Below are 26,045 nucleotides of genomic sequence, written 5' to 3'. Positions count from 1 at the left end.
TTTTTTTATTTTGTTCTGTTTTTTTCGCTAGACCCACAGCATTCTATGTAAGCCTTGGAATCCATATTCGACCGGATATAGTGGTTAATCCTTATTCCCGTAGTGTCCTATGCTGTACGTATTATTCTAGCCAGAATGCCGGATTAAAGTTTCTGGAATTAAAAAAAAAAACTTTTCCACATTCATATGATTCCGGCATACTCATTTCAAATAAAAAAAAAAAGCCTTGAGAAACGTGCTTCGCTTCCTAGACTGGATTCGAACTCTGACTCTAGTCTTTCCAACCAAAAGCATCATCGAAACCGGAAGGATCCTAGTGCTTTAAGTAAAGTAAAATAATAAATTGGCTAGATGATGAAATTGGCTAGATGTTGTAGGTCTATTACGATTAACCATCAGATTTATTGATATTACGTTTAGAAAGCAAATGATAAACGGATAAGTACCTTGAAACCCAATTTATCTAAGCAGTTGGAGAAAGATATAAATACTTTAATGATGGCTTTGTAATTTTCCCCCTCTGTAATTTCATTATAATCAGTGTTGAAATAGGAGTTGGATTTGTGTTTGGAATAAGAGTTAAATTTGAAGTAGGAGTCGGATTAATAGCTTAAGCGCCTTGAAACTCCTAATCTGCAAGCTAAATTGCACCCTTTACATTCAAAATAAACAGTGTAATTTAGCTTGTGGATTAAGAGTTTCAGGCACTTGAATCTCTGTTGACAGTTAATTTCCAATTAAATATTGATATTCGTTATTGATTTCTCCACTCAAAATATGGAATTAAAGATTCAATTGTTAATGCTGCTAAAATACACTGATATTATTTTTCTATTCATATTAAAGAAAAACAAGGAAAATTTTGAAGATGTTGTTTGTTTACCTGCCAGTTATCTTTAATATTCCTGCATAAACCAATTCATTCATTTTGATGAAATTTTTATGATGACCACTTTCGAGGATGTTCAGTTTCATCAACGAAAAAAAAAATGAATAAAATCAGAATCTTCGTAATGTAATATCATAAAATTTATTGTAAAAACTATAGATTTGCCTCTGCTTCTCACAAGAAACAGATGGATTTCTTCTAAATCGAATAAAAGAGATGGTGTGGTTTTGAATGACAAATGTCCCTGACACAAAGAGCAATGGTACGCAGACCACTGTAGACAGTACAAGAACAGAACTCGCTGATGTTTTTGAAAAAGTCTCGATGGGATATTATTGTTTTTAATTAATATTCGGCTCTGATTCTGTTAGCAATATTCCGTGACAATTCATGCTTGCAGTATAGTAATTGATATATTCGCTCTCATTATCGCTTCTATGTATCCAGAATAAACTGCTTTTTTCATATTAAATCTCTGTTATATTTTACAATATAAGATATGCATTAATTTATAAATACAAATACATATCTGCATTCAAATCGTAGTCTTAATTTTGTTGATTTGTTTACTTGTTTTTGTTTACTTTTAAGTGTTTGTGTACTTAGTTCATCAGAAACTGAGGAAATCAACATTTAAAAAAATTAAATATATATATATATCACGTTTCATTCTAATATAGTGTTTTGGATAAGTCATATCTAACGATATCTTTTATTTCTGAAACGGTCGAAATGCATTTAAATATTAATAATAATCGTCGCACGAACTACTCAAGCGAGAATTTTAAATTTTTATCGAAATCTCATAAAATACAAATAGTAAATATCATTTTTCTATAAAAGAAGTTGTTCGCTCTTCCTTCCCTGAATATTTTAGCAGAAGAGTAGGTTATATATCATTTTGGTTCAGCAAATGTTACCTTTGTGAAGCAAACATGTCATAACAGCACAAAGATAATTAATGTGATGCTTCTTGGGGAATTCTACGTCATGGGAAACAATTTATTGTTTTGCATCGTAAGGCGAATAGTTCTAAATTGAACTGAGTAACCTGTCCCTGTAGAGGTTGCTTCCCCGTTATACTTTACACGTATACAGAGAAGTTCTGCACAGAATTGGTTTACATTTTGTTGTTATTCATAGCGACACAAACATCACCTGGATGAGATGATGTTTGTGTCGCTGTAAAATTTATCAATTATTTATATGTATTGCTGTTTTTTATTACAATTAGTGTACAGACTTACTTTAAAAAAAATTTGGAATATACATAAAATATTACGAATTTTAATCAAATAAATATTTAATTTTTTTTTTTTTTGCGTGGATGGGAATCACATAAAAATGAATTTAAAAATTTAAAATACGATAAATATTGTAGTAAAAGAGATAAAATTAAACACATGCTCTTCTATAGTGAGTCGTGACTAATGCCAAGCTCCGAAATAATCACATGTATACGTGATAAGTGAAAGACGCATAAGAAATTCAAAGAAAACACAAGTACGCTGGGTATAAATACTGTATATCTGTCGAAAATGAGACTTTTTTCTTAATACGATTTTCAGACAGCGCCTCTCGCATTTTACAATAACATTTGTTAAAAAGATGCCTAGGTTTCTTTATCAAATTACTTCATCACTGCGAATAATGCATCGCCTGGTCAGAGCGGAACAGCTGTCATCATAATAGTGACATTAAACATACTGGCTTGTTGCCTAGTTACTAGACTTACATAAACGTAATTTGTTTAAGCTGTTTATATTCTTTCTCCGTAAATGTGGATAGGCTACTTCGCCATCAGCTAAAAAACACGAATAAAGTTTTTTTTTTTGCATCTTATACTGGATTCGAACCACGTTTCAGAAATACACTAAGCACAGCTGTTCTTACTTAACTCAAATCTTTAGAATCCGTTTTTACTGTTATCGGTGAGTAAGTAAAGAATGCAAATAAACATCTTCGCTATTTAAAATAGGGAATAAAATTAGGAAAAGGGGACTTACCTCTTAATTCTAGATAGCTGGAGCGAGAGTTCTTATCTTAGTTGATCTTGCATCATTTCGTTTGTTCTCTTCGTGTTATCTTTTGTTAATTGCATATTTTTTCCTATGGAATCCTTACCAGTCTGTAGCACTGCGAAAACACACTTTTGCTTTCTTTCTTTCTTTTTTTTTTTTTGCAACAAGATTACACACACACAAATACACACACACACACACACACACACACACACAGACACACACACACACACACACACACACACACACACACACACACACACACACACACACACACACACACACACACACACACACACACACACACACACACACACACACACACACACACACACACACACACACACACACACACACACACATTCAATGCATTGTTGTTATTTTATTTTATTTTTAAAATGTAATGAATTAGTGATGATGCATTGTTATTCTGTTTGTTGGTATAAAATACTTGCAGAATAAAAACAAGCTTATGAACCAAATTTCAGCTGACTTTCTTGCTTAAATTAGATGTTCGCATTACAATAATTGATCAGCGTATGCTTTTTTTTAAAAAAAACAACAACTTTTCTTTATACTGTTTAGAGTGGAGCAGAGTACTGTAACTGTGTGGTTATAGAAAATTATTGATTATTGTAATTATTGAAAACATTTCCTGTTTGTTTTCGTCGAGAAAGAAAACATAAAGTCACTTAAACGTTTCGGAAGTAGAAATAATAAATTGTTACTTCCAAAATAAATCCTATATTTTGATTTTTATATTATATAATAATAAATACTTGAGTAAAATATGTTATTTATTAAAAGGATTTCATCTAATATCAAGTTTTAAGTATTACATTCTTCTAAAGAAAATCTCTCTGCTTGGCATCTGATTAGATATTTTTGAAATAAGGATTTTTGTCTTAGGAAGTTCTAACTTTGTGATAGTCATTTTGATCAGTCAACTATCTGGATTATGCATGCAAATAGCTACGTATAGTGTTATGTTCGCTGCTTGATAATGAACCACTACATACTGGGATATAATCCTGATATTCAGAATATTAGTAACTAAATGTACTAAATGGTGAACTTGTTGTATTGTGGTACTTTCGACTTCGTATTGGATAGTGATTCTGAACTGCTTGCATGTTCTTCGTACAGGGAGTAATATCTACTCGGTTCAGTGAAGAACATCCAAGCTGATTTGAAGGGAAAATTCAAGCTTATCATGATCTTATGGAAGTGTGGTTTGAAGGGAAAAAACGAATATTATAGATATGCATTTGAATCCCTAAATATTTATGTTGTAATCGACTACCTTTTTCATATTCCACAGTAATTGGAATCCCAAGGAGTGTAGTAAACGACATTTGCAATGCTTATATTGATAACAGTTGAATAATGATGTATATTTGATGTAAAAAATGAAGATCACTACTAATATTTGCTTTTCTACTGTTTGAGATTCTTTGGTATCTTTTTTGAAATCACGATACTTTGTTCACTTTGAAATAAAATATCTGGAAAAGGAGAACGATTTTTATGGTTATCAAAGGCATTGCGGGCAGGAGGGATTAGGAAACACTAGTGATCTGCTGTAACATATCTGGAATATAAAAGCATTCATTTTTATTTAAAAAAATGAGAGGATATTGGAAACTATAGTTCAACAAATGAAATAACATTCGACTTTGTTCCACACAGGTCAAAAGAACAACAGCATAATAACATAATCGATTTCTTATATTTTATTTTATCATCATCATCATCAAATTCCTGCCATGTACCCTCAAGGGGTGTACAGGATATGATAGTACTACATGAAAAAAAATTACATCATTACTAACTTCCTATCTACAATTTTCCTCCAAATCAGTCTGTTACTTGTCAAGACTCCAACATTATCAGATCTTATACTTCTATCATCTAAGGCACTTTGTACCGTATCAATCCACCTATATGTTGGTCTTCCTCTGGGTCGTTTTGCTGCCAACCTGGCAGAGAACACTTGTTTTGCTAATCTTTCCTCTCTCATTCTTCTTAAGTGCCCATACCAGCTGAGATTAGCTCTGCTAACGCATTCCTGGATGCTGACAATGTCAAGTTCTTTCCTAATATCCTCGTTTTTAATATGATATTGCCATTGATGCCATCTGTTCATACCTATAATCTTTCTCAGGACTCTATCTTTAGTCTTTGGTCGAGTGTTTTACTTCTGATCCAGCTCCCAGATCCATAAGTTAAAACTAGTTTGAACACTGTCTTGTATACAGCTAATTTAGTTTTCCGACTAATTTCTCTCTTATTCCATATGAATTTATTCAATTGACTTCCCACCATACCAGCTTTGCTGATTCTGTTGTCTATTTCTATATTTAATTTACCATCTTCAGTAAAAATTGTGCCTAAGTAGCTGAAATGTTTTACTTGTTCCACAGGTTCTCCATTCACAACACAGTTGACATTTTCAATAATTCTGCCTATTTTCATTGTCTTTGTCTTTTTTTGCTGACCTTCATACCATATCTTCATACCATATCCAAAAATAAAAATAAATAAATAAATAAAATAAAAATAAAAAAATAAAAATAAAAATAAAATATTTTATTTTAGTTTTATATTTATTTTTAATTTCAATACTTTTATATTTTATTTTGAATACTGAGCTGAAATAATATGCTCACTGTTAGCTAAACGCAGCATACTTACTCTAGTAATTTGAAAACAGTGTGTTTGTGATATTTTTTTTTCGTATATATAAAGATATTTTTTCGCGTACTATGATTTTCAAATCTTCATTTCATATGATTCTTTAAAAAAGGAGAAGACCAGTTTCCTTATTCTGTAGCATAGAAATGAAAAGAATCTATTGCATAAGAATATTTTAAAGTTGATTTCTTTAAGGTATTGGTGATTCATAATAGTGGTGTAGTTATTGATTTAACCTCTATTAGATTAAATGACAGAAGCCCTTAATGCATGAACATTGAGAAGTCATTTTTGTAATAATAGCTAGACTAATTGTTTGCACATCCAGGAGTTGCTTCTCTGTATGACAAATGTATTATGCAGTAAAGCTACATCTGCAGGGTATGCAACATACTCAGATATCAAAAAATGAATTGTTTGAATTTTCATTGCATTGTATTTCGAAAAAATAAAAAAACCAGTACACCAGTTGCTAATGTCTTAGACATCATATTACTTAGTTAGGTTTTGTAGAATACTTATATACAAAAAACAAGATCGATTTTTTTCTTCTGTTATTATCCCTTAAACATGCAAATTTCACTTTTTAAGTTAAAAGGTTCAAAAATCTCCTTTGTAGGCTAACTAACCACTTCTGGAAAGAAGCCGAAACGTAATAGAAATTGCCTTCGCTCCGCACTTTTTCAAATTTTTGCTAATGGTTAGTTTTTTTGCTAATTTCGGCTCCACTTCTAACTTTTCTTTTCTCCCATTTTACGTCAAGCAGGAACCGTAATCTGAACCACAAACATGAACCCTGAATTGGAGAAATATGTGTGCGCAGGAAAGGATATAACAGAGTTCGTCACTGCTATTGATTGATCTGCTATACGAAATGAGGGCGTAAGGCGTTGTCGTGACTCCACTAGAATTTCTCTAAACAGAATTGTTTACGTTTCTGTTCAAGTTGAAAGGAATAAAACAGAGAATTCAAATTCATTGGATAATTTTCCTTTATTAAACGAGATTATAAATTAATTTAATTTGTCATATACGTTTTATAATTTTTCCCTAAAGAAATGTTAGAAGGAGAGTTACTCTGTGCCAACGTACTGCGCATGCGTGCATTTCTGCAGACGATCGATTTGTGGGAAGGGAAAGAGAGAGAGGAAGGTCATTGAAAGAACACGACGCCATTTTCTGGTTTATGGCAATACCCTTTTGAGACGTACTTCGTTTTCTTTTTTCTAAAGTCTCGTGAAATTGATTAAAAATATATGTTGAGTATGTTTCTTAAATAAACCTCCTCATCAAGCCCAGCGATGCAAGATTGACTTAAAAGGAATCATATTTATGTTATTTGTTTTGGTCTATTTATTTCATAACATTTTATTAAGTAGACAATAACAAAAAAAAGTATCGAAATAACCAATCGAATTAACTTGAATACATGCATTGATTTTATTCCAATGACTCACTTGACCACGCACGCACGCATGCACACATAACGATGCATTGTTTGTTTTCGTTTGTCTTCCAGAACAATAGCCTACTATACAACAATAAATGCGTTTTTTTTTCTTCTTTTTTTTCTGATTATACAAAATCTATTGTTACAGTTTACTTACGAGGCAAATAAATAAAAAAAATAGTTTGCAGCCTCTCCTCCAATAGTCTCACATTTCTCAAACCTCTCTTTTAACAGAATCACATAATTTAGGGATGAATTTCAAGTTTGATTAGGACATAATTTAAATATGAGAATTACTACTTAAACTATTTCATAACGTCATGATGAATGCCAAGTTTGACGGAAGTATATAATTCTATCAGATTTGCAAAAATCATTACTTATAACAGTACATTGTTTGTGATTTATTTATTCAAAACGATAGCCGGTTGTCAACTTTTCATATCAACTTAACCAACACAGAAAGGAAATGTAACAATGGGAGATACGCGTTATATTGTTTAGTTTTCATTGTTAGCTCTTTTGATGAAAATGCACATAATTATTTCGTAACTTGTGCTGCTTTATAACTGTTATGAAGCAGCACAAATTCTATGTGTGATGCATTTTTCATAGAATTTGTGCTATTTCATAACTTATTTCGACGTTCCATAACTAATTCTGACATGACAGGTTATGATGGTACAGATTTGTATTAGATAATAATAAATGACACTATGATACAAAATGGGCTTAAGCCTTTTAATGCAAACCATCTTTACAAGAATTTCATTCAACATTCCTACTAACAGACAATACATGCACACATGCACGCGCACACTCACACACTCACACGCGCACGCACACACACAAGAAAATCATATCTTTATACAGGCCACATGGAAATTTACTATTTTCTAGGTTTCTTCGAATAATGCGAAGAACACTTAATGATAACTTGGAAAACTAGTTTGTATGAGTATTTATTTAATTTTTTTCTGTAAATAATAGTTTTTTTTTTCGTATTTCTCATTTTCTTACAACACTAAGCTTACAACTGATTCATCTGGAAATAGAACCACAGTCTCTTTTTCTTTTCTTCCCTGACAAGATTCATACAACAAATACTTATATTTTACAAGTATAACGATAGAAAGTTCATACATCCTCCTAGTAGGGACAAACAGCAATCCTTCATGAGAGTGTTCATTGCCTTTTCACTTTCCACATGGTGTATGATTGAGATAGAGATGGATTTAGTCTTTGTTTTTTGAGCAATTGAAATATAAAATCTCAAATATACAACTTTAATACAGCAGTTCTTTTTTTTATTTCTAATACCTTAAATAATGTATACATATATGTATACGTATGTATATATTATCTGTTCTTAATTCTATCTACTTTTCCTATATCATATTTCTTTTTAAATTGCACAGGTACTAGCTGCCTTTTTTTAGAAGGACCATCTTTTACATAGAGATACATAAATTTGTAAATGAATTAACATAAATAGCAGCCACAATCCAATACATTGTGTGATAGCAGCCATGAGAAGAAAACACGTGCTAATTCATTGTTTAAATCTCGTTTGGCATTTAGCATTTCATGACGTAAACAATTACATGCTTATAATTGTTATATGTTTATCTCAATCATACTGAAAAATACTATTGTGTGTTAATATGTGATAACAGACAATAAAGGCATGTAGAAAATACGTTAATGATAAAAATAGCAATAAAGTGGAATATTTATATTACAGGACGTTTTAAAAGAGATGTTTCGTATTTTAATACTATAATAACAGAATAATCAATTAAAATAATAGGCTTTGATATTATATTTTGAATTAATTGATGCTTCTTATTCAAATGAGACATCACATTTGCAGAAATATTTCTCCGAATTGTTACTCTGTTTACTAGAATGTCTTCTTGGTATATGGAATATATAAAGTTGGTGTAACAAAAAAGTCTTCTAGCCCATTGCCTACTGTATTTCACTTTCCATATACGTCCACTTAAATGTGTCATCCCGCATCTAATTATTTTTTTTATTTTAAAATTAAAGAACATATTTTGGATGGAACTAATTCTGGACGAAAGTAGAATTTAAATTAAATTATCCAAGAGGATTACGAATATCTTAAATATTAAAAACCACAGAGATCGTATCGCACAAATCAGTATATATCATTGGCTTTAACTACCTAATGCATGTTGTGGAACTAGCCTCGCTTTCAGTACTAACCCGTTGAATTACTAACACTACAAAGATTCAGTTTCACCTTTTTGTACAATCACAATATCCATATAAAACTATAATTACACATAATAAAACAAAATTAGAAAATGTTATGAGTTAATTACTTTATGCAATGAAAACACGTTTCAAGAAACACAGTAGTTTCTTCTAAACATAAACTGTTCATAAAAACATAATATTCATGAAACATATGTAAACATATTCATAAAATAAACACCAATCTATGAACATACTTATACAAAAACACATAATCGTCTGTTTATTTAGCTATTTTTACAAGAGAACAACAATCGAGACTGAGTAATAATGAATTTTCAAATAAACGTTTATTTAAATGACATTGCATGAATTAACACGTGATATTCAATTGTTGTCGTTTATCTAAAACTAATTGTTGAAGTTTAATTTTCATTTCTTTGAAATGAAATACAAAATTACAGCATATATTCGATTAAAATTCACGCATGCGCATAATTTTTAAATATTCGTTGTTATATACAGTGACGTAATAATCCAACATCTACTAACTAATTTTTTCTACGTTTTTATATTATTAGATATTAATGATAACTTTCCTTTCAAATTAATATTTTCATATTTGGGACTGCTATCACACACTTAATGAATTCCTAAGCCTTCTATCTACGTTCAAACATATATAATCGTACACACGCACACCCTCCCACCCATACATACATACATACACACACACAAGTATAACCCAATACCATAATAGCATGTTGTCTTAATATACAGTTTCAGGCAACATTTCTTTTATCTTCACCAGGTATATGTTATTTCAATGGACGCCTTTTCTATACATAAAAGACGGTTAAATTATTTAATAAACAGCTTTGCAGTTATCAATTGAACTTTTCTAGCATTCCAATCTTTACTGAGCTTTGCTCTGTACCTCTGATCACGTATTATAGGTAGTAAATATGGACTGTATCTAGGATAACAATAGGTTGTCGTTTACTATGGAGGGAGAAGGATTTCATCTTTTTTTTTTACTGTCTTACCGCTAATAGCGGCCAATATGTTGCTACTATAGGAATGGGTGGGTCAGAGGTTCATTACAACTAAGTAACAATTCCAACAGTTACCAAACACAATATTAACGACTGGTAATAGCGATATTTATATAAGCTTGAGCTTTCTTGAATTACACACCATTGAATATCACAGTCAAGGGCCTCAAAATTATCATGAAGACGTTCTTTCTCTTGTGACGTACTCTATGACCTTGTATGCATTCAAGTGTATTGCAAAATAACACATAACTCTGATGAAGTTTGAAAATAATTTCAATAATAAAATAAAATAAAAATATTATTACGTCAACGTATCTGAATGTTAGGTGTTTAAACATGTAAGGTACACAAAATCCATCTATAATTTCCCATTGTGTGTTAAGCAAAAACCTAGAACAATGTCGATTTGTAATTTATTTGTCTGTCATTGTGGTATGCAAACGTAACAACAATGCAAAACTGTCGTTTGCTTGTTTGTTTTCATAGCTGTTAACAATCGTTTAGGTTAATGTGTTGTGAATATTACAAATCGAACAGTCATTGTTTGCAAATAGAGTGATAACAATGCGTGTTATCTTTTGTGTATATTAGTTTTTATCGATGACATACAGTAAATAAGCTTATAGGTTCTTTCTCCTTCATTGTGCTATTGTCATTTTAAATACACTGTGTTACTCCTTCAATGGCTATAATAAAACGTTTTTGTTAATTCAGCGAAATCATTTTGTTCTAAAAAACATTTGTTGTTCTAATTATTAATTTAAATTTTGGCTTTTTTTTTGCTTTCTCGTTTAAAATTTAAAACTGTCAATTCATGGCGAATAATTAATATAAAGCAATATTATGTTTAAGTAAAAAAAGTATTAGTTTCAGTTTCACAAATATGCTCTGTGAATTGTTTATCAAAAACGATATATATATAAGCAAGGAAAACTGTGTGTGTGTGTGTGTGAGAGAGAGAGAGAGAGAGAGAGAGACTTTTTTTTCGTATATGCCATTCACCTCCCTACTATAAGTGTTTTTTCTATACAAACGTCATATTTTAATGTCTATTTCTAAACTGATCCTTTTTGGACTTCCTCAGCATTATAGGCTTCCCTTTTTACTCCTTAGAAATTAAAAACACAGATCTTTATCATATTCGTTCCACCATCCGTCTCTCTCCGTCATTTTATTGTAGACTTGCAGGTATGGAAAAGTTGCACACATAGCAGAACAAATATCGAAAAATACTAAACAACACAGAAGAATAAATTCGTAAAGTCGTAATTTAGACTATAATGTTTGTTTCCACCACTCCTTGAGGATGCTTATCAGAAATTAATTTGATGATGACCAAAAAATAAAATTGAACTTCTTTTGTGCAATACGTTCTACTGGTTTCCCATGTTTGTTTCCTATGGTGATTGTTGTCTTACTACGTCTGTTTTTTTTTACTCAGAGGTATTAAGACGTATTACTCAGATGTATTTCCTCCATTCTTTTGTGAGATTTTGACAAAATTATCAGTCTAAAATTTGCCACATTCGTTTTCAATCCTGTTAATGTATGCGATGTCAGTTAATGTTCTTATTAATATTATTCTTATTAATGATCTTGACAAAAAAGATTTCAAGTAAGATATTTTCAACCTAGAGACCAGCATCTAACTGCCTGTACCATAAAGATAATTCCACTTTTTTTCTTTTCTTAAAATTTTTATATTCTTAAAAACTCTTAAGAAGATCAGGATGTCTCCAGTTATTGTTAATCCTTATATAAAGAAATTACGATTATTATGAGTAAGAAATTAATAGTGGACAACACCAGAAAGTATGCTTTTGAAAAGGAAATGATTTTAACCCGTCTGTTTGTCATCTCTTAAAAGAGAATCTTCATAAGTTGGAAGAACTAGTGGGAAATCTATTTACAATATTTACAATGCTTTTCAATAATGATGTCAGAAACTAGAAAAATAGCAATCTGATGTTTGGAAGAATGTTATCAATTTTTTTCGATATTTTTAACTTTAAACGTGTCGTGCATTTCTACATGACATTTTAAAAATACATTTTGGGTTATCCTCTACTTTAAAGTGTAATTGAATTGCGTATTTTTTTTTTCAGGACAATGTGTATAAATTTAAAATGAAACATACGAAACTTTTGTGCAGTTAGGATAGTAGCTTATAAAGTAATTGAATTAAACTAAGTGATATTTGTATCCTAAAGAATTAAAGGGACTTGGAGTTTCACTAAAATAGGTTGCTTGCTTGGTTTCATTTGATATCTGAAACTCATTATTCATATAAATAAAATATGACATTACTTCTTCACATTTACGTTCTGAACAAACAGATACTTCTTTTACATTCATTTACATCTCAAAATACTTAACTATCCATGAGATAATTAAGACTGTACGTATTAAAAATATTCCAATATTGCGTCTGAGTACACTGAATGGAAGTACCGAGATTAAGTCAAGTTCCACTAGGGGTTATCAGTGAATCTTCCTGAGCAGATGAGCGGAGATGATCTTTGATACACCACATTATGGTACAAAGAAATAAGAGGCTGAAGAGACAAAAGAAGCCATTGTTTTAAAGATTCTCTTTGTTTTTTTTTCTCTCTCTCTCTTTTTCTGTTTTAATTGATTATATGGACTGTGTAGTTTATTAAATACATTATCTTATGTAGAAATCTGAATTAGCTGATTGTATTAATTATGGTATGGCCATACATATTGGAATTATGTTTAACATCAGCACTAAATATCCAATTAAATATCAGATGAATCTTAAGAATTACGTCTTTTAAAATGTGTTCGAACTCCCATTAAAAAAAAAAAAAAGAAAAAAAAGAAAATTCTATCCATCTGCAGGGGGGAGGGGAGAACGCTTACTCTGCTGTCTTTGCTAATTGTGACGTCATTGGCAGACATGACAACTTGGACAGTGCGCTATCACGTGATCATTCTCTGAACATCCCATACTATGGGTGACATTCAATAACGAAAGAATATCTTCATGATTATCTTTGAAAACCTTAAACTGAGATGGGATTTAAACATATAAATTTGTACGTATTTGGCATAAACAGAGTTTCCAATAATAATTTTGTTTTGATATGAATAATAATAATAATAAAAAGGGTTTTTAAATAACCGAGAAAAACACGAATAAATATTGTAACAGTGGAACAATCATTTATGTACATTACACTTACCGTATTGGTTAGTGAACAGGGGTTTAAGATGCGAATATTATTCAAAAGATGCTCAGTAGGCCTTTCAACAAATCGTAAAGAAAGAAATAACCGGAGAACACATAGTATCGGATGAGCTTCGCGATTAGTTCCAACAACACTGTCTTAAATAATTCTCCAAGTCCTCTATTTTCCCTTTGTTTGTTTGTTTACTGAAGTAGAATAGAATGCTATGTGGTAATAGACTAATTTTGACTTCACATTCAAACTAGGCCATTTACTAAAACGACTTGGAAGAAAAACACTAAAAGATGTCTTTGGCACCCCCTCATCCATATGTCAGTGCCATTCGTCCGTCGCAATAGGGGTGAGAGGTTGGCAATGGAGTTGAGTTCTTGGAATTCCATTTTAGACATCTGTTCCGATGTCTACGGTCGCGTTATGTTCTAAGTCCAACGAACGTTATGCCGCCACGGAACAGCACGCTTTGAGTTCTGTGAATACCTCTGTGAAGAATCCGGGTTCGCTGTTGATGCGCAGCATCTTCCCGCTGAGAAGATTGATGATGAGCAAACAGCGATCCCAAAATTTTTCTTTGTTGTCTTCCACCAAGAAAGGTTTCAAGGGGTAAGAAATCTCGTTGCCCATGTAAGCGTACGACAGATACAAGCAAGTGAGAACAACTGCTTGAAGCTCACGTTCCGTTTCGATATCCTCTCGGACCAGATCCCGAACTAACATGTAGAGAAAGACGACATTTGCTGGATTGATAAACGCAATGTCTTGCCATCCCTGCAGAAGCAGTGACCTGTCCACTGTTCGGAGCCACATGACGGCATCGCTCGGTTGAAAGTCTTTGAGTTTTCTGCATCTCCGACACAGGAATTCTCCCAAACAACGAAGGAGTTCGGAGGTGGATGCCTGGATGACCGTTTTCTTGTGAGGGCTCGGAGTGACGCCATGGGTGCCGTCTCTGGCTCCTCCAGTAACGGTACTCAATGCCTTCGTGCTTGTGATAGGCCCGACGCTGCTACTGGTTGATGTGAAAGCAGCTAGAGGCCCGTTCGCGTTATGGTTCGCGGGTCGAACCAGGTTGTGGGCTGTCAGAATTGCTGGCTTGGGCGGGAGAGGTGGAGGGGCCGGTTTCTGTTTGTCCACATTGTTGTTGTTTCTTACCACAACGTCCAGTGGACCCAATCCGCTGGCCTTGACATTGTAGCAAGTCAACGAGTTCTGGATGTTCTTGTTATTGTCCACCAAAGAGTGGATATTGTCAAGAGGTTGACGAGGACCAAGATTCTTGTTTTTCTCCGCTTTCTTCTTGTTGTTGACATTGAAATGTCTCCAGCTGAGGGCATTGATGAACAGCGAGTGTTTCTTGATGTTATGGTTGCCGTTATTGTTGGCAGTAGTTCCCTTGTCGATGTTCTTCTCCTTATTCTTGGCGTTATTCAACTGCTCGTAGCTGAAACTGTTCAAGTTGTAATCTCCATACGTCGGCTTTCTCTCCCGAGGAGAGAAGCTGAGCACGGTCCCCATTGCTAGCTACACGGTTAGGCCTAACGGTACGGTGGGATGGTTGGATCGTAGTCCACTGTTTTCTGCGGGCCTTGGAGCGGCAGATACGATGGGCACAGCGAGGATTCTTGTCGGATACAGATATCCATGGACGTTAATTGCACATAAAAAAAAGGATTCCCAAATTTTTACGGACGGGTAGGTAAGACGTCGGTAAACTCCTCGTGCGACGACACCCAAACCGTACACACGTAATACATGAAATGAATATGTCGTCTTGCTTCCGCGCCTCTCCGTGCCGATCGAAATCGGATTTACATTAGCTCCGGTTGCTATAGCAACGGTGAGGTCTACATTCGGCGTAGTCGGCTACTCTCCGTATTACTGGATGAACCTGACGTCATCGAGCTCCTCATTGGACGAGACTCTCAGTATGGGCACACTTTTCGAAGGAACGCTGGAGGTTTGAGACCGAACGACCCCCACCTTGGCGTTAGAGATGATGCAGACTTACAGCCTCCCTCATCAGGATTAAATCCAATGATAAAGAACACGTGACAAATGGGAAGTCACCTATCATGCATGGAAATGTTATAAAGTATGCACGCCATCAATACTTTATGGCGCGTGTGTGTGTGTGTGTGTGTGTGTGTAGCTAACGAGTGACATTTATGAAAATCACAACTCGACTGTAATTGAACGTTGTGGGAATAAAATTTCACCATCTGCTTGAAAAAAAACGAATCGTGCACTCATAACAAAGGTCAATGAGGGACAGTCCCCCCCCCCCCCCGCTTAGGGAACAGAAAATCCCATCGCGAACAGAATAGACGACAAAACAGTGAGAAGTCTTCACCCACTTGCAAAGTACTCATTGCTCGGATGACAACACCAAATAGTTTCGTTCTATCACTCACACAATACTCGTTAATAATTTTCATTGCCTCAGTTTCGCATGTTGGTTGATGGCGACTTTGAAATTATTGGGTTTGTTTAAAATATTCAAATACCCATCAAGAGTAAAGTTAATTGGACTCTATAAGTCTTTTGAATTCAGGAATGTATAAATATTTATCTACCTCTTCGCTGCGTATTAGTTTAACCTTTTTTAAATTCCACTGCTGCGTTATTTTTTTAAACTGTTATCTTACAAAGCCAAGCTGTGTGGTTCTTTCACGAACATAGTATTGCGAAGGCGTATTGATTTCGATGACCTTGAGTCTGTCTGAATGACACTTCTCTGGGTTGGTAGGATGCGTGCCGTGGACAATGAAGATTAGCTTCTTGATGTGTGCCGAGAAGGAAGATCCTACAGTTATGTGATCGTTAAGCATGATCAAAGTAAGGGGGGGGGGAATGAGTCCGCACTGCCGACTTCAAGAATTCACACCCAGGAAGAAACCACGACAAGAAAGAACTGGGAGTTCCATAAAACTACTCCGTAATTGTCGAATAGTCTGAAGCGTTGGTTTCAAAAAGTAATAAGACAAAGATAAGATGAATTCGGGTAACTCGGAAAAATATAACTCATATTAAGCCTTTCTAAATCCCTCCTATCGTTTTATTCGTTTGTTATAATTTTTAATTTTAATAATTAATATTTTCTGGCTGGTATGTCTAACACGAAACATGTTTAAATGAGATTTCCTCCTGTAAGTGCCATTACCTGAAAAGACGTCAGGATTTAAAAAAAAAAAAAAAAAAAAAAACTGACGCCTTATCAAGTGATGACAGATTTAAAAAATAATGATAATTTTAAAAAGCAACTTTAATAAAAAAAATTTAGAAAGAAAACTTTGTTCAAAAACTTTGGACCTTTTTTTTTTTAAATTTCCCACACCCATCATGTTTTTTGATATGTCTTCTTTATCTTGTCATTTTACCCTTTGTAATTACACCCTTAACTTGTCTTTCTTCTTTAGTGTACGTCAGTCAATGTATCTATCGTGGTTCGTACTCCTCCACTCTCTTTACCTTAGACTGATTTGACACGTGACAATTACTCAGATTGTTCGAAAGCAAATGAAATCATCGCAACGAAATGTGGGTTTGGAAGTTTGTGCTGGTCTTTTCATGTTATTTTGTTTGTCAGACTGGCTAATGATTGTTTAAATCTCGGTTTCTGATTTGGGACAGAGGCCTTAGATTTAACAATAACATTGGCGTTGCAGTATACTTGTACCTCCATGATGTCCCATTTAAATCGCATTGTTAACATGTCTTATTAAAAAAGATAGTTCGAATAAGGTTTGCATTTATGTAATCCTGATTGAAAGAGTTTAAGGTAATATATGCAAAAGAAAGAACAAGTTGGATGCATGTGGTAAACACCAGCAAGCAAATAATATGAATATTGACGTGCTTAAATCGTCTTATTACGGATTCAGAATGAGAACTTCCGTAAAATATTTGACATTTTAAAATATAACCAGTGACCAGAAAAATGGCATTAGTGTCACCTAGTTACGTTCATGATAATTATAGACGTAGATAATATTTAATTGTTATGTCAATAATTTAATTACTTTTGCTATAATTATGAGAAACTCGCTAATTCTGTGACACAACTAAAATAAAGCAGAAATGAAAATTATCATCCGGAAGTGGTTTGGCGCATGACACGTCTAGGAGATAATACGGTAGGCAATACTATTATTATTTCGTCACAATAACCCTTATGACAACAAAATATTTCCTTTTTTAAGTTTTGAAATAATTCTTAATATTAAGGAATTGGCTAAAATTTCCTCCCCTCTTGCTATATTTGTTGTATCGAATCCTTGGGCTATTAAGTATTATCTTCCATCTACGAATTAGGCCCAATGACCACGTAATTTTCTTACTTAATCCTCTTCACTCCTCCTGGGAGCATAGGTCTTCCACCGGACTCTGTTTTTTGCTTCTGCTTTTATTTGGTTTCAGTTTTTTTTATTAATATTTGTTATTTCTTTCAGTATTGTTCTTTTCCATGTTTCTCTTGACCTTCCCCATCTTCTTTTGCCCTGTGAGTTCCAATCTAGAGCCTGTTTTACTATTATTTTATCTTCTTTCCTCAACACATGCCCCAACCATCTCCATTTCCTTTCACGTATCTGTTGCAACATGCGTTTCTGGTTTGTTCTCTGCCATAGTCCTTCGTTTGATATTTGTTTGTTTTGGCCAATATATTCCCAGTATCATTCTTAAACACTTGTTTAGGAAGACCTGGACATTGTTAACTACCTTTTTTTTTTATTTAACATCCACGTTTCTGATCCATACATTAGTATTGCCTTCACATTTGAGTTAAATATTCTCATTTTAGTTTTTATAGACAAGTTCTTGTTTTTCCAAATATTTCTAAGTTGGTTGAAAGTTGAATAAGCCAGCTGTTTCCTTCTATTTATATCTTCAGTAGTTCCTCCTTTTATTGATACTATTGAACCAAGGTATACGAATTGTTCTTCTTCTTCTTTAAGCAGTATTTCTTCTATTGTTATTTGTTTATTTTGCTTTGCATTTATTTTCATCAACACTGTTTTATTTTTATTTATCTTAAGACCAACTTGTTTGGCAGTTTCTGCAAGTGTTATTTTTTCTTCTATATGTTGGTGCTTCTGTGAAAGTAAACAGATATCATCTGCAAAATCTAGATCGTGGAGTTGGTTTTGCAATGGATTACAATGAAATAATCATTATAATCCGGTATTTCCATGAGATACTTTTCTCATCACCCAGTCTACAATTAAAAACATAGTAGGGGAGAGAATACAACCTTGCCTTACTCCTGTCTTTGTTTTTAAATGGTTCTGAGAGGGTATTTCCATGAATTACTTTAATTTCAAAATCATCATACATTTTTAAAATTTTTTTTATTATTCTTATTATTTGTTCTGGGAGTCCATAATTTCTAAGTAATTTCCATAGGGAAGATCGGTTTTTACTGTCAAAAGCTTGTATAAAATCGATAAAATTTAAATATAAGCTTGCCTGCCATTCTAATGATTGTCCTATGATAATTCCTAAAGTAGTCGGTGCATGATCTATTGGCTCTAAATCCTGCCTGTTATGGTCTTAGTTGTTTTTCTATTTTGATTATTTCTAGTATTATCCTTGCTAGTATTTTACTTATTACACTCAACAATGTTATACCGCTCCGAATTTTGCATTCAGGTAAGTTTCCTTTTTGGGGGGTAATTATTATTATTATTATTATTATTATTATTCCTGATACCTCCAAGGAGTCCGAAGACTCATCGTGGGAGGACATCTACAACTGTCTCTACACCTAACCTCTACTACGAATCATCTCCATCAACGCCATCTACCGCCCAACTCCAACACCACCACAACTAGTAATTTTTGTCTGTAAATTGCGTGTGTTCTGAAGGGCCGATTTGTATGTATGCGGGACGAAAAACCCGAGTTTCCGGGAGAAAAAACCCTGCTACCTCCGTATGAGATCGGCTAACCAGTAATCCGGTAATTTAACCAGTAATCCGGTATTCCATTCCTTAGGCCACTCTTCTTTCTGCCAAGTCTCATTTAGTAAGGGATATAATATCTCTGCTATAAGTTTTGGATTTGCTTTTAGTATATCGTCTGTTCCCGGTACTTGACCTGTTTTGATCTCTGAGTTATTGCTTTTGTAATTTCCATTTTTGTTATTTCGTTCAAATTTATATCTAATGATGCATTCTGTTCATTTAATTCTAGGCTCTGGCCACCATCAGTCATTTATTAAAATTTCTTTGAGAAGAATTCTATCCATCTATTTATCTGTTCTTTTTCATTTAATAATAGTTTTCCTTCTTTATTGTATATAGGAACTATCCATTTGTTTCTTTTTCCATATATAGGAACTATCCATTTGTTTCTTTTTCCACTTAATTTCCTTGTAGTATCATACAACTTTCTAGTATCATTTATATATGCAGCATCCTCTTCTTCTTGTGCTAGATTCTCTATGTATTTTCTTTTATCTTTTCTTGCACTTTTTTATTTCTTTGTTAATTTCTCTGTGTCTTTCTGCTTGTTCTTGTTCAACATTTTCACCAGTCTGTAACAGTTTCTCTTTTATTCTATCTCTCTCCTCTATTTTTAATTTGGTGTTTTCTGAAATCCATTCCTTGTCTGTATTAGTTCGAAATCCCAATATCTTTTGTGATGTGCTTATTAGTGTCTTTAAACTTAGTCCATTTTCCCTCTATGTCATCTCCTTTTTTTTCGAGTTTATCCCATTTATCCTGTAGAGTTGTTATAAATTTATTTCTAATCTCTTTGTTTTTGAGTTTTTCAATTCTAAACCTCTTCCTGTTACGCACTGTTTGTTTACTTTTAAATATTTTTACTTTCATGGTAGCTGTTAGGAGAAAGTGATCTGAATATGCCTTGGCTCCTCTTTTAACTCTGACATCCAGAAGTGATTTTCTCCAATTCCTTGATATAAGTACATGGTCTATTTGGTTCTTTGTCTTTCTGTCTAGTGTCATCCATGTCCACTTGTGTATTTTTTTATGTTGGAAGAGACTCCCTCCTATTACAAGTTGGTTGAACATACAAAAGTCCAAGTAATTCTCCATTTTCATTTATTTCTCCTTCTGCATACTTTCCCATAACTGTTTCTTTATTAGTATTATCATTTCCAACCTTAGCATTAAAGTTTCCAATTATAAGTTGTATATCTTTTTTATTTGTTGTTTCTATACTTCTCTTTGGCATGTTATAAAATTTATCCTTTTCTTCCTGAATCGCATCATTTGTTAGTGCATATATAGCAGTTATTGTGATGTTCTGCTTGCCGGCTTTAAATCTAGCTTTTAGTATTCTTTCGGATATTGGGTTCCACTCCATTAGTGCACCATGAGATTTCTTTGTCATGATTAGTGCAGCTCCCTTTGTGTGATCATTCGTATTTTGGTTCCTAGAGTAGATTAAGTAAGTGACCAGAGTTTAATTTAATTTCCTATCCATCTCGTTTCGCTTAATCACATTATTTCTATTGTGTATTTTTCGAGAACTCTCGAGACTTGGTATGTCTTCCCAGTTTCGAACATGGTTCTAACATTCCAACATCCCAGTCTAAGCTTGTCTTTTGGTAAGGTGTCTGGCACTTTCTTCCGCACCTCTGATTCCCCAGAAGGGCTTTCACAGAGGTGCCTCGTGTTCATGGCAGTTCGTGTTCTATTTTCTTCATCCGGTATCACATTTTGGAACGTTTCAGTTTCAATAGCAAAGATTTTTTTTTCTAAGACTGGGTTGCTAGCCCTGTGCTCAATCTTCCCCATTTATCCGGGCTTGGGACCGGCATGTCAAGTTTTCATTAAGCATGGCTGGGTTGACCAAGTAATTTAGCCTTTTGTAAACCTAAGTGTGTAGTGATAAAAGCATTATCTCACCTCCATTGTGTGCCTCAAGTGCCTCGTCGTTTTTTCCTTAATGTTATGTTGGATGAAAAACCTGAGTGTCCAAAGGTAAAACACCGTTTCCTCCTGCGTGTGAGAAAAATTTCACTTGAAGCAGGCTGATGATACACTTAAAATGTATACATTTTGTTATAAATTAAATTCCGTGTGATGATACAACGTTCCCCTTTTTAACAAGAGTTCACGGTACCATCTAGTCCCCCAAATTTTATCCGGGCTCCGGAACCGGCATAGGCTAACGAATCAGACCTATGGCTGGGTCAGTATTCCTGACTGTAATCCGTGTATGTTCCGGGGCGGTTTGCGGGAATAAAAAACCTCAGCTAAACTGGCGTAAAAAACCCTGCTGTCCACTCCCAGACCAGCTAACTTGACTATGGCTGAGATCCTTGAGCTCCTCAAGTCGTCGATGGGAATCGAACCTAGGACAATCCTTCCCGAGGCATAGGGTTGCGAAGCGCACAGCCACTAGGCTAAACGCGCGGACAATTTTGCTATAAAACAAAATTATAAAAGGTATAAATTTTGAAAGGTGTTGCGTCAGATTCAGTTGATTTTTGTTCCTAGATGAGCTCCAATGATGAAGTAAAAAAATATCCAAAAGATATTATTATTATCTGAGACCTCCAGGGAATCAAGGACTCATCACGAGAGGCTACAAATCACCCAAACCAGTTATCATACCTTCCCTTAAATTCATTTACACCAGATGCACTCACTACCCCTAAGGGAAAATTATTGCACTCACTCATTGCCCTCTGGGAGAAAAACCTAGCTCTTACCCCTTTCTTGATTGCGAACAAATTCAACTTCCATGGATGCCCCGTGTTCTCTCCCCGCCTTCTATATGACGAAACATTTCATCAGTTGAAATACTATAACACCCATTCAAAGGTTTATAGACCTCCATCATATAACCGCTCTCTCTGCTGTCAACCAGAATCTGTAATCAACTTACTCGCAATCTGTCCTCATAATCTAAATCCCATAAATCCCAATATAATCTTTGTAACTCTTCTTTGCACCCTTTTTGTAACTCTTCTTTGCACCCTTGTTCCGTTTTTGGGGAGACCAAATCTGCTCACAATAATCCAGGTGTGGTCTTATCAAAGCCCTATAAAGAAGCAGAATGACTTCCTTATCTTTACATGTCGAGGTTCGCAAACAATTCCAATTGTATAACCCACTGTATACAGATGGAATTCTTATCCAGGTTATGCAACAGCTCTTCAACCTCATTTTCATGAACCTCTAACTCTTCTTTCAACGTAGCAGTAGCATCATGTTACATACACCTGGTTGATATATCTTAGCAAAGTGAGCACTCATTAACTGAACAATATCCTTAGCTTCTGACACTCGTGTACCATCTGCATTCAATAAAGTTATTCTTCCACATTCATTCTTTCTTTTGCTTGCGGCATAACGATAAAATTCTTTTGGATTGCCTTTAGCTTGCATGGCCAGTTTCTTTTCATATTCCGTTTTTGTTTTCTTCACAATACTCGTTACTTTTCTGGCCTGAGCTTTATATATTTCATAATTCCTCTCACTCTTATTCTCACGATATTCTTTCCACATCATCTTCTTCTTGTGGATCTCTTGCTTAATAAGGTTGCACACCCATTTCACTCCCAACCTATTTATTTTGCGAAAACTAGGGATACATTGAGGTACCGCCTCATTCAAGCACTTTTTCAAAGATTTCAGTGCATTGCTGACATTTTCCCATTCAGTAACTGATACCTTGGGAGATGAAAGATAGTATTCTCCTAAGTTGATCATAATTTCCAGCTTTGTATTTCATCATGTAGCCTGTTTTAATCGGGGTTTCAATACAAATATCCTAATACTTCCCAAGAAAGTACAGCATGATCACTGTCACCAATTGGTGGTAAAATAGCCATATTCTTGACAGAGATCTCTTCTGACGCTATGAGCAAATCCAACACTCTTTGACCTCGAGTTCCTTTTTTCACATGCTGCTTAAGAAAGTTGTCTCGCAGCAACAATTCAATAAATTCCTCTTCTTTCTTATCATGAGATTTCTCTTCTACCCAATGGATGTTTGGAAAATTAAAGTCGTCCATAATGATTATTCGCTTGGTACCCATAAGGCTAAATTGGCGATGTATTTCTTCGCCCCCTACAGACCTGAGCCGCCAGGTCTGTAGCAACAGCCTACCATATATTTCATTCTGTTATTCTCCACTTCACACCAAATAGACTCAAACTCATCGCTACATAGGACATTGTTACCATCATTGTTTTCTTGTATTTCTACCCTAACTGGACTTAAGTCATCTGATACCATTAGTAGCACTCCTCCTCCTCCTCTCTTATCTCTTCTGCCATTCCTAAAACTAGTATATCCGTTACACTCGATCCCACTTACCATATCTGATTCCGATAGCCAGGTTTCACTAATGCCAACAATCTTAGGCCACATCGTATTCAATAAAGCAATTACAAACTCAACCCCTTTGTTTCTAATACTCCTGGTATTTGTGTATAGACATAATAAATTACAACCTAGCCTATTCTTATAATTAGATATGCAATCTATTTGGTCTTGTTCTAGAATTTTTCTCTTTTTCCCTCCCCAGACATACTTAAAAGGTCCGAACCCAAAGCATATTTTTCCTCTCCTTCGCCACATACATAACCATGTTCAAAGGCATGTATGTCTTTATCACGTTTGTATACCATAGATTGGTACAAACGTGATAAAGATGAAAAAGATGAATTTTCACACGCATTTTTCCCATTCCTCCCTTGATGATCTAGTTTCCCTGACTCTCTGCATTAAGTCTCATACCAACAAGTAATTTCTATAGATTTCTGATGCTAAATGAATTCAAATGCAGGTTATCATTCTTATTCAAATCTTTTCTGCCATCAAATACACCCCACATGTCTAAAAACTCACATCCATATCTTTTGCATAGTCTGCTCGTGAAATCATTTGTATCATCGCCCTCCTTCTTAACTTCTAATCCTACAATTTTTACTCTCCCACATTTCTTTTTCGCTTCTTCCAACAGACCTTTGATATCCTCTCTCATTCTATATTTGTCACCACTATCAGTACCTACCAGAACTACCATTTCTTTTACTTTTCTTTTTTCGTTTTCAATTACGTTTGTCATATTTTTAATTTTCGCTCCCGGGAAACTAGAAGTCGTGACTCCCTGCCTGCTCTTGTTTTGATCCTTTTTCTTACCCGTCTAAGTTTAGTCAAATGTTTTTCCACCTTTTCCAATTCGATTTTCTAATAATTTCTTTTAATCGAGATATTTCTAATGTCAACTTATCCTCAGATAAATTATCATCATCATCACTGCAGCAGTACTTTTGTTCATCTGGACAAACGTTCTCTTCAGTAGCAACAACTTTAGCTTTAGTCACTGCATGTTACGACGAGTTTGCGGCGCCATTTTTAAGAGTAATAAAAATAATAATATCTCTGAAATTATGTTATAAAATGCTTTAGTACAATAACTACACTAAAAACTACAATGATATACTAAAAATTCAAAATTTCAAAAACTGGCAGTGAATATGATAAATTGAGTCCTTTCTGTATCCAACTAAGTGATTTATTTTAAATAGCAATCACAGCATGTAATATTGACTTTTCTGTCAACTAATCATTTCGTTAGACAAAAGCGCATCAGCAACAAATTCAGTGAGTTCATCTTTTTCTCTAAATATTTTTACAAATGCAAGTTTTTTTTGAATATTTTATCGTTGACGTCTTTTTCTGATATGTCGTGAATATTTTATTATACAGTATTTCTAAATTTCTAGAACAAATATTGTTTTAAGATATAAAAATATCGTGAGTTTATTGTAGCAATAATAAATTATGGAATCGCATTCGCATTAAAATATCAATTTAAAGAGAGCTCGGAACTGTTTCGATTATGACCATCAAACACATTTGCAAACTCCCCATGAACATGAGTAAAGCAACCTTTCTCAACGGGCACCATGACAGCCAATAAGGCTTCACTAATGCATTTATAAAAAAAAATAATTAAAGAAAGAAAAATACCAGTTAAGTTAAATCAGCTCAGATGCTTGATCATTTTTTTTTTTTTTGGAAAGATTGTATTGCTCAGATGCAGTGACTTCCTTAAATTCCAATTTACAATTACTATTAATAGGAATAAGTGGAATATAGTTGTGGTCAGGCCAAATGATTTTCATCGCCGAGTGTGACCACAATTAAAAAATGATTTACTTTCCTGGAATCTATTCAAGTTTGTTTTCTTTCACACGGGCGCCACGATGCGGCCAGTACATCATCCCTCTCTCCCAGGTGTGAACATTCAGTGGCTTATCTATCGGCAAGTCATGCAAAAATACAAAATTATGTAGAATCAGTTTTCCAAAAATCAGAAAATAACTGGCAGTTCTTCATTTAAGTTGTTAAGAACTGAGATTCTATAGAAAAAAACTGTTCAATTAAATGGAATGGAAATGCTTTTAACTTACGCATCGTAAAATGCAAGTTAGTTACTAAAACGGCCGACTCTTAAATTCTAGTAAGTATGCAGATGAATGGTCAGTATACACTAATTTGATTTAAGCGCTTTTA

General features: G+C 34.0%; 1 protein-coding gene across 1 annotated transcript; it reads right to left on the bottom strand.

Annotated features, from left to right (window-relative positions):
* Positions 1-13,982: 13,982 nt before the first annotated feature.
* On the bottom strand, positions 13,983-15,059 carry LOC150105423 (cyclin-dependent kinase 5 activator 1-like). The gene is made up of 2 exons (XM_090393955.1): positions 14,563-15,059; positions 13,983-14,472 (listed from the first exon to the last, which is right to left on the bottom strand). Exons 1-2 carry the CDS (start codon positions 15,057-15,059, stop codon positions 13,983-13,985), a joined length of 987 nt encoding a protein of 328 aa, XP_090250081.1.
* Between the last annotated feature and the right edge of the window lie 10,986 nt (positions 15,060-26,045).

This window comes from Typopeltis vanoorti, chromosome 6 (assembly GCF_054136105.1).
Source record: "Typopeltis vanoorti isolate ZY-2024b chromosome 6, IOZ_Tvanoo_1.0, whole genome shotgun sequence".
Lineage (NCBI taxonomy): Eukaryota > Metazoa > Arthropoda > Arachnida > Uropygi > Thelyphonidae > Typopeltis > Typopeltis vanoorti.
This window is presented reverse-complemented; position numbering and strand designations above follow the sequence as displayed.

Bases quoted from the DNA above. Each gene is read 5' to 3' on its own strand.
- LOC150105423 (XM_090393955.1), bottom strand. From the start codon at position 15,059: ATGGGGACCGTGCTCAGCTTCTCTCCTCGGGAGAGAAAGCCGACGTAT. The intron at 14,473-14,562 runs ATCAACCAGTAG...CCATGGCGTCAC, and splicing joins GGGCCTCTAGCTGCTTTCAC to TCCGAGCCCTCACAAGAAAA.